General features: G+C 39.7%; 1 protein-coding gene across 1 annotated transcript; it reads left to right on the plus strand.

Moving 5' to 3' along the window:
* The first annotated feature begins 1 nt into the window (after position 1).
* CHCHD4 (coiled-coil-helix-coiled-coil-helix domain containing 4) lies at positions 2-8,933 on the plus strand. The gene is made up of 3 exons (XM_053988970.1): positions 2-335; positions 2,133-2,231; positions 7,785-8,933. The coding sequence occupies exons 1-3, from the start codon at positions 314-316 to the stop codon at positions 8,072-8,074; spliced, it is 411 nt and encodes a 136-aa protein (XP_053844945.1). The 5' UTR covers positions 2-313; the 3' UTR covers positions 8,075-8,933.
* The last annotated feature ends 3,734 nt before the right edge of the window (positions 8,934-12,667 follow it).

Raw genomic sequence — 12,667 nt, forward strand, 5'->3', positions numbered from 1 at the left:
GGGACGCGTAGTTCCCGCTGCGGTGGGGAAGCCCTTCCTTCCTCCTTCCCTTCCCGCCTCCCTCTCTCTCCGCCCCGCGGCCGGGCGCGGGGCAGGCGGGAGCTGTAGTGCAGCGGGGCTTGGCGGAGCCCCACGGCCGGCAGGAGGTGCGTCAGGCGCCGCCTCAGGGCCGGGAAGGCGCTTCCGGAGGCGGGAGGTCGCGGCGTGGAGCAGCGGCGCGGCGCTGCCCGAGCGGTGCCGGCGGGACGGCAGGAGCGGAGCGGCGGGGCCCGCGTGCGGCGCGCTGCGGAGGAAGGCACCGGCCGGCTCCGCCATGTCCTACTGCAGGCAGGAAGGTGCGCCCGAGTGTCCTCCCAATGTCACCCCGCCGGGCGGGCTCGCCGTGAGGCGGCCGGGGGTGGGTGCGCCGCGGGGTGACCACCCGCTGCCCGCAGCTCGTGAGGGGAAGGGGCAGCCGGAGTAGAGAGAGGAGGCGCGGCGGCCGCCCGCGGTCCGCGTGTAGCGGCGGCAGCGCCGCCTCGCCTCCCCCCGCCGACCTTTCGCCTCACGGAGGGCGCGAAGGGCGGCGGGGCCATGAGGCGGCAGCGCGGTCCCAGCCGTGTGGGCTCGGTGAGGCCCCGCAGCGGGCCCGGAGCGGCCGGAGGTGCCCGCAGAGACCGCGTGTGGCCGCGGAGCGGCTGAGGCGTGCGGGCAGGGCAGCTCCCGGCCGCGGAGCGCCTTCTGCCCGCAGGGGTTAAATTTATCCTGGCCTAGCTGAGTGGCCAGAGGTGTGGGGTTTTGCCTTTTTAAGGTTGACGGACAGGGTGGGTAGAGTGCGAGCTTTTCTGTATCTGTAGCATGTTGTATACAGGTGGTATTTATGAGGCTTGACCACTTCTTAAAGCGGGAGATGCGTAGATAAGTATCTATATCTATTTATATATGAATAAAGTTCATTGTTCTCTTAAGTAATGCCAAGTGGCTGAATGTAAAGTTTCAGACTGGAAAAAAAGCACCCATAGTTCTAAAAGCCATTTGTAAGTTACAAACTTGGCCACAAACGATAAACTGTACTGAGGTGGTCATAACGTATGGATCTCTTTTATGCTTTATGCTGTGCTTTGTTTAATTTTAAAATACCTCTAAGTTGCCTTATGCAACCCTACAAAATTGCAGTGTCAGTGTTAGAGTTCATGTGTTTCTTGCTCCTTTTGTATAAGAAATGACCAAACATTCCACATTGTAAAGTTTGCTGGAGTACAATGCAGAGTTGTCAGAAAACTGTTTCAGTTTTTTAAAATGTGTTAGATTTATCTGTTTTTCAGACATATAACCAATGCATGGTTACTCAGCAAGGTTATGTCACTGAACATCTGCTGGCTGAGGTCACACTGAGGGGCCAGGAGATTCTAATTTCTCATATGCCAAGTTACTGTAGTGGCCTTTATGAATTTGGAGAATTCTTGGGGAGTTTACCATTTTTTCCACACTCAGAGTGTGTGTTAGAGCATTGCAGGGTTGTTAGAAAACTAAAACTACTGAAGTTTCCAGGCAAGCCTCCCCTGACCCTGCTATGGAATGTTTTAGTTAAATCAAGAGCAGGAAATTTCCTCTGTTGGATTTCCATCCCTTGTAACGTTCACAGCACCTTTCAGTGTAGTTAGTCCTATGTGGTGATGGCTGTCTTCTGTTTTTAATTCAGATGATTAGTGTAAAATATTACACTAGTCTTTAGCGAAGAGCACTGTTATTAATACGTTCCTATTAAATGCTTTACTGCTATTTATTATTGGTTTATTTTCACTCTTTTTTTTTTTTTTTTTGATTCTAAACCTGTCATCTGTGTTAGTCCTGGTCTTGGAGTAATTTGAGTTTGTTTTTAAACAGCTTTTTAAATTTGCAGTTCAGTGAAGTCTACTGTTTATTACAGGACATTGCTATGAAAATTGGAGCTTGAGAACAACAGAATTTCCGTGTGTACGTGTTCCTCTGAACTAGTAACTGTTCTCATTGAAGGTGATTGTTAAGTACAACAGTTCATTCTCAGTGTATCACATTGAATATCTCATTACCTCGTGGTGTTCAGCAGTTTTGTAAATCATTCTTTTCTCTCTCAGATTTCTCTGAACTGCTTCTTGTCTCCTCCATCATAGGAAAAGACAGAATAATATTTGCAACCAAAGAGGACCATGAGACACCGAGCAGTGCTGAGCTGGTTGCAGATGACCCAGATGACCCTTACGAAGAGCAAGGTCAGTAGTGAGCAGAAGAACAGAAGTAAGGGGTGTTACATCATATATATATCCAACAGAAAACAAACCCTGCATGAATTAGAAAAACTTAAGAATATTTAAAGCCTGAGGGCAGCTGGTTATGCAGTTAACACCCAAACTCTTGGCAGTTTTAATTGCCAGGTTAGGACATCACTAATGACACGCTTTCTTCCAGTATTTCTTTTTCTACACTTGTAATGATTTTTCTTAGTGGCCTGTTCAAATAATTAGTTGATGGCTTTTAGTTTTGGTTAGTGGCAGGGATATGCAGGGATACCTTTTCCTTTTATTAATAACGTTAGTGCCTAATCAAGTGAAAATTAAGATTGTTTTTGCTCTGTTTTAAGTAACAGCGTGCAATTTTCAGAGAAGCTAGAGTGAATTTTACATATCACTGTCATTGAAGTGAGTTTTTCAGACATATAACCAATGCATGGTCACATAACCAATGCAGCTAGAATTGCCTACTATGGCAATCTCTGAATATCTGATTTAATATAAATTAATATCTGGCTAATATATACTATAGTGGAAGCAATTTAATCAATATCTTTCAGTGCCACGTGACAGGTAAGTTAAAATTATTGAGTTTTCAACTGTAATCATTGTGCCTTGAAAATGCAAATGTTTTCATGAAGATTACAGTTCTTGTCTGAAGTATATCTAACCTGAAAATAGAGATTTAAGAGAGAGAATACTTCTGAGACCAAGACTTAAAATATTCTGGTTGTGTATTTTAAATAATGGGCAAATGAAGTATACTTCCAATAATGATGATTTGATAAATTTTGTCCTGGGTTAATAATTATCATGAAAATGTGAGTTTAGGTTATTTTTTTCTAATTGCCTCTATGTTTACAGATCTTTTGGTCTCTTCACTTTGTGGGAAGGGATTTTATTGGTTTCAGCTCAACTGAAGCTGAAGTAAATTCTTCAGACTCTTTGAAACTTAGTTGGAAAGTGAAAGTTATGCTTTCTGAAGTGTCTCAAGAGACCTTTAGAGGGCAGCATTTAAGCAGTTTAGCAGCTGGAGCTCACAGGGTCTCTTTGTTAGCTGATACGGTGTGTAGTGTAATTTGAACTACACCTTCCTATGTCATCAAAATTAACTTTTTTCATTCGTAGATTTGTGTTGAAATGTTACTGCATTTATCTGCCTATTTTGGCTTCATTTCAGCTGCATGTAGTCAGTTATATATCCAAACGTTTTTCTCACCTGCACCTATAAGTCTGTTGATGTCCTGGTGTGACATACATTTGGGTAATCAACTAGTCAAAATTTAAAAAACACTTTATTTTTGTTTAAATGCCGTATCAGTTTATTGCTCTTATGTGTATTTTGATGGACGTGGAAAGGCTGTGGTGAGGAGGAGAGGTGATGGGGTTTGTTTCCTAGCAGTCCTGCATTTACAGAATGTTAGGTCACTTTCTTCTTCAACAGTAGATCAGAGAAGAAAAGGGGGAAGCCAGGAGCTTGACTGTGTGTGTCTGGGGGATTCAAAATGAGAAACTATAATGTATGTTTAAGTACTGTCAATAACGTTGGGTGGGGATTTCTTGTTGTGTGATTTTCTTTGTTAGTTTGTTGAGTTTTCTTCTTAGTATATGGTAAACTACTGCCGTGTTTTTAAGTCTGAAAAACCTCTTGAATGTCCCAGGGCTACAGTACATTAGATCAGAAGAGAGAAAATGGACATATCACAGAATGTAGCAGTAGGGAGTGAAGCTTGTGGGCAGGAAAGATGTGGGTAAAATAGTTTGGAATACGTTGAAATGCTGAAGCTCTGGCATGCCTTGCTTTTATTTAAAAGAAGATGGGGAAACGTTTTGCTGTACCTAATGTAACATGCAGGCTTTTCTAATTTAGCTTCTACATGGAATAGAAGACTTGGTTTCCAGTGTTGTATAATGAACTGTAAGGACGCTTTTCATCTTTTCTGCTGTGCCAAAGAGACCAGTCATATCTGGGAAAGAATAGATGCATTATATAGACCTGCCATAATCTGCACTGTTTTCTAATACACCTGAAATTTGTGCTTGAGGTTTTGTTTTTTCATACTTGAGATAAACATTTAGTTTTGTATGTGGTAATTTTTGATAGTTCTTATTTTGTCACAGACATTAACAGACATTAGTCTTTTAGCAGTCTACTTGAATCAGTAGATTGGTCAGGAAAACTTATGTTCTGTTTCCCTTAGGATAAAAACCAGTTGTATACTGCTCTTGTTTCTGTCAATATTTTGTTCTTGTTGTATCAGCTGTACAATTTTGGTAGGCAAAATGTTAATGACTCACTTTAAGCTAAAACATTGAAAGAAAAAAAGCCATGGGAAAAGGAAAGGCAGACAAACTGGAGTAAGTTCAGGTTAGGATTTCATACTGCAGTGAAGATCACAGTTCACTGTCTGTGCCTTTTGACAGCTGTGGCTGATGGAAACAAATTAAGAATTCATTTGCAGTGGTTTTGAAATAGTATTGTTACTGTAAAGCATCTTTCTAGTCCTATGTGTTGCAGATGGTGGAATTTAAACATGAAAGATTCCTGGTTTTCACTGACATCTTGGCTGCCTTCAGTTCGAATAATTTTTTTATTTTATTAAGCTTATATGAAGAAGGCAATGATGAGTTTTATGCATGCAAAGTGGTTTTTATTAGTGTTACAGCTGTGATGGGAAAGTTGGATAAAAATACTTAGGGAATTGGACCTCAAACACAGATTGTTGCTGGTCTTCTGTTTTTCCAGACTTGTTCCTGTCATCTTATTTTATACACAGTTTTAAAGTGGTTCCTAGAGGGGACTGATGAAGCAAAACTCCATGTTCTTTTAAGAAAGAACTTGACGAATGATCAGATGTACAGAACTGTTTCTATGTCTCTTTCAATCCTGCTTCCTGTCATCTTACACTGTGAATCCCTGGCAGATAAACTTGTTATTGGGGTGTTTGTCATGTAACAGGGAAGAAACTCTTCTCAGAACAGCAGTGGGACTTCATACCAGTGAGTCCAAAGACAAGTGTTGACACAGATGCAGATGGGCCTGCCTTTGGCCATGACATGAGCAGCTCCCATGAGCCATGAGACTTTAGGTTGTGTGATGTCAGCAATCAATTGCTCACACAAGTCTTGATCTACAGGGTTATTTTCTCTTCCAGAAGTGTAAGTTCAGGTAGATTGTGACTCACTGGATCAGTGAGGTTCAGGCTGCATTTGAAAGAAGTTTGAATTCAATTTTAATTAAAAATAGTAATCCTATCTATTGCAGGCTTGCAACTCAGGAAGGGCAATGGATGAAATCTGTTTCCGATTTAATTGTGTTCTAAGCTTGCTGATGGACTTACTCATTGATGTGTGAATTCTGCTGTGATTATGAATGAGGAAATGCTTGCTTTATTCATCTGTATTTTTGTTTTGTTTTTCTAAAGCATGGTTTCTGTGCACAGAACTTCTGAAACTGGTGCTATTTCAGTGATAAAATAGGTGTAAGTCAGTGATCTTGTGATACAATAGAATGTAATGTTTATGGCATAACTCACAGTAAGATTTGCGTGTTTACAAGGCAGGTCTGGTTATAAAAGGAGCAATCTATTTTAAGAGAATTATTTTACAAATCATTTTATTGCTGTAGTGTCTTCAGGAACATTTCAAATTGTGTTTTTTTTCTTCTTAAAGTGCTAGAAAAATTGCCTTAAATGACTGGTTGATGTTAGTGAGGAGGAATATAGGACTGCAAAATCTAGTTTACAAAGCAAATAGTATTTCTCCTACACCATATGATTAACATCTTTCTGCTTTATGTCATCCTTAGCAATGAGAAATCTGACACCAGCCACTCATTTTTTTTTGTCTCAGAAGTCCTGCTTCTCCCCCAGGCAGCTGGAGATGTTGTGATGCAGTGGATTAGGTGCATATTATCAGTACAGTGAATATTACAGATATTCTGCAAAACCATCTTGCCAAATAAAGCATGACCCATGGAAAATGGCAGTATTACTGTAGTTGACTGAATCGTGCTAAGGACACTTTTACTTTCTGTAATGAAAAAGAGTCTGATTAATGCTGAGATTTGACTGACTCTAATTTTCTGCTGAACTGCATTGGCTGAGATAGAGAACATCACTGATGAATTGCAAATCACAATAAAACATTCCTTTTAATATAGCAATAAAACGGTTGAACTGCTTTTACTGTACAAGTGAAGGTTCATGATATTGCAGCCTGGTGTCCAAGGAATTGCACCTAGGAGTGAAATGTATGTCTGGAACTTTGTTAATCCACAGGACAGAGACAAGAAATAAGTTTATTGAATTCTGTGGCAGTATTTTAGGTAATGTCAAGTTGTGTCAGGTCTTAAATATAATTTCATGTTTGAATCAGAATTAATTCAATTTTTTTGTCTGCCAGTGGTGTTTTCTTACCCCCTTTCTAAAGGCAAGGTGCTTAAATTTAAGGTGTATGCACATGCTGTCAGCTTCTGCAGAAACTCAGCCTGGAGGTGAAGTTAGAAACATCTGCTAAAGAGGAGGAGAGCAAACTGTTCAAGTGGAGAAGAAACCAGCTTGGATCATAGCAGAATAGTTCTCTTGTTCTTCATAGATGAACATACTTGTGTATGTTCATACCAGGTAGAGAAAGGAAATAGAGATGTATTTATTGCATTAGAGACTCTAGAAGCCCACAGGACCAAGTCTGTTATATTGAATTTCTAAAATCAGAGGAAAGGAGTTCTTCAACTTGCTGTTTGACCTTCATTGTGTAAATCAGTTGCCATCTAGAAGAACATATGCCCTTAAATCTTCACCTTTCCAGTCCACAAGTGAAGTATTTCAGGACTTTTAACTGTTCCAGAGTAGAGGATTACAGCTGTTCCAGTTTAGAGACTGAAGTGATACTTAACTCCTTTCATTTGTGTTCTAAAGTACAATTTGGTTTCTGGCAACCAGACAGGCAGGCTTGCTCTCAGGCTTGCTGTTCCTTGTGTTCTGTGGCACATGACTTAATCCTTACAAATACACTGATTTTTATTTTTGCAATTCTGGTCTTCCAGTTGCAATTTGAAGGGGGAAAGTTGTGAGTTATTATTTCAGAGTTTATTTCAAACAAGAAGAAAAATGTATCCATTCGATTTGATTTAAAAGATTTCTAGTCTTAATATTGGATTTAAAGTCTTGCTATTTATATGGAATGATTTTAATGCTTGCTTGTTCCCCTGACAGAGACTGGCAAATTGATTGACTTGACTTCTATCTGTTTTGCTGTTCTCTTAGAATATTCTCAGTGGTCTATAGTCCAGGGAGAAGGACTTAATTCAGAGATGGATAGAGAACTAATCTCACTTGTGCCCATTAAAGGATTATACGGATCAGAGGGGGAAGCAGATTGGCTGGGAAGTGAAAGGTGTTTATCAGCCTTGAAGCTACAGAGCTAAGATGGCATTATAAGTGCTTGAGTTCACACCTGCAGCCCAGCAGCTGTCACTGAGTGAAATCAATGTTTGGAAGGAGCATTAACTTTTCTTCTCTCTTGTTTGTTCAGGATTGATATTGCCCAATGGAGATATCAATTGGAATTGCCCATGTCTGGGTGGAATGGCTAGTGGTCCCTGTGGGGAGCAGTTCAAGTCAGCCTTTTCTTGTTTCCACTATAGCACAGAAGAAATAAAGGGATCAGACTGTGTGGACCAATTCCGTGCCATGCAAGAATGCATGCAAAAATACCCAGATCTTTACCCTCAAGAGGATGAGAATGATGAGAAGTCCAGCAAAGATTTGGAAGCTGCCTCTATGGAGGCCTCTGCTGCCAAAGAGGAGAAGGGGTCCAGCTAATCAAGATGCAAGGAGGCTGTCGTCTCCATTTCTCATTTTCAGAGACTTGGACTTCTGCAGTGTGTCTGTCTTCTGAGTAGTGAGGAAATGTTTCACCATATTCTGTGCACTGTATCGTAATAAATAATTTATTCCTGAAGGAGAAATCTCAGAGCTTCAGCCTTGCAAATAAATACTGCAAAATGAGTGAGTGTGTGTATGTACTGTGTAACCTGGTTTTGGACAGTTAAAACTTTAACAGCTGTTCTTTCCCCTCAAGTTTTCCTTGAGTTTTGACTTGAATAATGTCTTGAAGTACATAGCTCTCAACTAAAATTCCACTGGCACACCAGGTCTGTCTTCATTTCAGTGTGTTCTAATCAGTAGCTGCTTTTAATTTAATGTATTCAGTTCTATCAATAGAAATTACATTAAATGATTGTTTTTCCTTTAAGATTTTTTTTTCCAAAGTGATGCAAGACATTGAAAATGGTCTAGATCTAGAATTTCTAAAATAATTTCAATTACTAGATTATGGTTGTATTTTACTACTGGCATCAGATCAGGACTGCCAGGAAAACATTGAAATGCACATCTTCTTTGATTTCATTTACTTACTGTGATGCCTTTTGAATTTTTAAAAAATGGTGTGTTGTGCAACTGACTATTAAGGTAAATGAAAAGAATGTTGGTCACTGGCTTTAGTTTTGCTCTGAAAATACAGCTTTTGGGTTCCTTTGGTTATTACTTTCTCCTTCAATGTATAGATGGGCACTTGTAAAATACTTTGAGATACAATAAATTGTTACCTGGTGTAATGATCTCAAAACAGATACTGTGACTTAAGTGCATATTAAAAAGCAAATACTTTTTACCCTCACTGGAAGCTCCTGTGTCTTTGTGGTGTGGTGTTTTGTTTGGTTGGTTTTTTATGAACACTGATTGGATTTGAGAACTGTTCTGTGCTGTAAGGAGACCTCGAATGAATTTGTGGATTGTGAAGATCAGTTGCTCCAGCTTGTCAGATTTTTATTGTCTTATTCTTTTCTCCCCAGCCCAGGTAGGAAGGCTTAAAAAACCTAAAGCTTTTTCAGTAGCTGTAGTAGACTGGATCATGAACCAGCAAATAAACATGAATAGCTATTAAAATACTTGAAAATTTCTTAAGGGGTGCAAATAATTTAATAGTTCACTATAGTTTAATAGCTGTAGATAAGCTATACTACATTGTTTGTCTTTCCGAGCAAAAGATAGGCTGTGAGTTTTTTTTTTCAAAAGAGATTGTGGCTGTGTTTTGTTTTTTTTTTTTTCTCTCCTTGTGTTGGCTACCTCAACCAAAGCATAAAAGGTTGTAGTGTCAGTAATGCAGCCCACAAAGTCCAGCAATGTTTAAACACTTGCCTTTCTCTGTGGGCAGCACTCTGGAGCGCTCAGCAGCATTAATTCCGTATTGCACTTTCATGTCTTGCTTGCATAAGGGAATTCGGTGGCACTGATGTTTCTGAATGTTTGAGGGGAATTTCTGTCAAGTCTTACAGTGTATTTGAGGTGTTTGTATTTCAGTATAGCTGTTGGACCCTCAGAAAATTGTAGAGAGTTAAGTGGCTTTCAACTACTTTGTTCTGAGGGCAGTGATAGCAGGGACCATAGGTATCGCTGCTTTTCAAAGAAACAAAATGACACAGAACTTCTCAGTGTGACTCTTTCAGACATAGGAAGCCAAGTACCAAGTTAACCTGAGTAAACAGGCACAAAAGCAGCAGAGATAATCTTTGGCACTTAGGCAGTCGGGCCATGCAAATGAAATCTTAGGCAATAGATGAACACTGGGCACCAAATTAAAAAAAAGTCACATGCACCCAAGCTTCTGGTTGTTCAAATGGAAATCTAGTGCACTGTCTGTGAGGAAGCAAGAGCTGTTTTTCAAGGGGTGCTCTGTTCTAACAAGTTGCCTCTTCTTTCTTTTTTGCTGTGCTTTTTTTTCCCACATTGCCTTTGTGCTCTAAAGTGTTTGGATTTATCCTCTGCAACTGCATTTGTAGCATCTGTGTACAAAACATACCATGTGAGAATCTTGGCCTACAGTGGGTAGGGATGTGCACCTAATACTGACAGAGGGAACTTGGGGTGTAATCTGACACATTTGAAGGTGTGTTTTACGATGGATTTGCTTCTTTCTGACTGTTGTGGCTTGGTAACCTGTTGTGCTGCATCCAGTACAAATATGTGTAAGGATCTTACACCAGAAACTGTGAAAAGCACTGTGTAATGTGTTTGAAGTGTTTGAGAAAGGAAATCATAGCTTTAATCTTAAATAGTTCATTGTGGAAATTTTTTTTGTAAACTCATGCAGTTGTGAATGTATAGGTAAAGTAACCCCTTGTTTCTGTTTCCCAGCATTGCTTCATTTTATGATTTTCCTCCTATAGTTATATGCCCCAATTTTAAGTCTAAAATCAATCAGTGGTTATTCTAATATGTAATAAAGATGATAAAATGATCCTTGGCAATATGTGACAAGCTTGTGAAATAAGCAGATGGTAAGTTGCATTTTTATTGTGTCAATACAAAACTTAGAGCTGCATATTTCTTGTTTTAATGTGTTTTTTATTTTATATATTTATTTTATAAATAATACCTTGGTTTTCTGTCTGCCATCACTGAGCTGCTGGTTCTTGGAGAGAGAGAGTAGTAGATTCAAATGAGTTTGAGCAATTGTGTTTATAGAGTAATTTCATACTGATTTTATTTTATCAGGTGCTTTTGTGAAGTCATAGGTGCTGCTGTGTCAAGTCACAAGTAGTCCTTAGGGGATAAAGAAAGCTTTCATTATGAAAGAATTGTTCTTTAATCCTGTGCCTTTAGTTGATTTTTAGCCTTTAAAAGCTGATGTGCTGAGTGTGATTAAATGTTTATAAAAGTTCAGCTAAAAGAATCTGTTAACAATACATGAAGCACTTCTAGATGTATTAGAATACCTTTCCAATACAAGTTACGTAGCCCAAACAGTTACGTATAGATAGAATTCCAGTTGAATTTTCTCTGATTAATTTTTAGAATAAAAAGACATTGTTTTAATTGTATTCTCCCTACAGACCTACCATTGCTGCCAACATACTCCCTTGTACCATATTGCTGAGTAATACTCCACAGATTTTAAGTTTTAACCATTCTTCAGTTTTTGCACACCCTTGTCCTCCTCTGGTGCAGTGGTAAAGCAATCTCTGCTTTTGAATGCTGGATGGGCTGTTATCAGCTAGCTGCAATTCCTGCATGATGCAGGATACAAATTCATCTATAACTTGTGATAACTTGCTTGTTAGGTGGGATTGTTTGTGCAGTCCACTTAAACTTGAATCAGCTATACATGTATTACATATCCTGATGATGATAAAGATGGCCTCTAAAACTTTAGATGATCCTTTAACAAAACATATATTCTAAAATGTAAAAAAGTACTGAAAAAATAAAATTGTGTTTTCAGAATTAAGTTACTCACTTTTTTTTTCCTGCTGTTCTCTGCAGTGCAGCCTGAGGGCATTGCAGAGACCTGACTTCAACTTGTGTGTAGTAACTTTCCTAGAGGTATGGCCTTGCTTCAGGTGCAAAAATAATCTTTTTTTTTCCTTCCTCCCTGCAAAAGGAATGATGAAAAAAATGGTGGCTAGAAGGAGACATTTATCTTGCAGGCCATGGTAGGGATCATTAGATCTGGGGATCTGGCAGGGCTGTTTTGGAAACAAGATCTATATCCTGTGCAGTTCTGACTGAGAGTACTTGTTAACCTGGCAGCAATGTCTCCCGTTTATCTGAGGCACTGATCTGATCACACGTCAATGAACCTACTTATTCCTAGGGAAGTAAAAAAAGGAATTTGTGTGCTTCTAGACTTTTGTTTTACCTCATTAAAATTCTGTCAGTTAGTGTGGGACAGTGTAGAGAAGGTACCAGCAGTTTGTCATTTATTCCTAGTCAGCTCTCTTCACTGGACATCATTTCATTTTGTTGAACAGGAGCCTGTCTGCAGTTGTTTTTCAACTGCTTTTAACCACTCTGGAGCTGATGTTTTGTTGGTAATGGTGGAGCTGAGAGAAGACACACCCCACAGAGGAAGAGTAGAGGAGTGCAGCAATGATCATAGCACCAATGTTAGTTTTTTAAAATGGCTTATTGTAAATCAGTATTGATGATCTGTGAGCAGACAGCTCAAGAGGGCCAAAACAACGAGCACAGGAGGATGTGTGGTGATGCCACAGTGCAAATTAACACAGATGACACAACAGTGATGTGAAGGGTAGGTGGACATAGGATTTGTTGTACCCTGAATGACACATCCAGTTGTTTCTGAATGTTACAGGTTCCTTATGCCTCCTAAGAAAGTTAAAGCATCCCCTCACAGTGCACTCATTCCCTTCATAGGATGATGTATGGAAAATGGGTGTTTGTTTTCTTAATCTGTGGTTCCAAGTTGTATTTCTACTAGAAGTAGCTAGTAATGCTAGTAAATGAATGTGTCAAAAAATAACTTTTATTCACAGAAGAGAACTATGCAGATGTTTACCCTCCCCACAAAACCACCAGTCTGGCGCAAAAAGTGGAATAGAGGTGTTTGCT

The sequence above is a fragment of the Vidua macroura genome, chromosome 13, assembly GCF_024509145.1.
Source record: "Vidua macroura isolate BioBank_ID:100142 chromosome 13, ASM2450914v1, whole genome shotgun sequence".
Classification (NCBI taxonomy): Eukaryota; Metazoa; Chordata; class Aves; order Passeriformes; family Viduidae; genus Vidua; species Vidua macroura.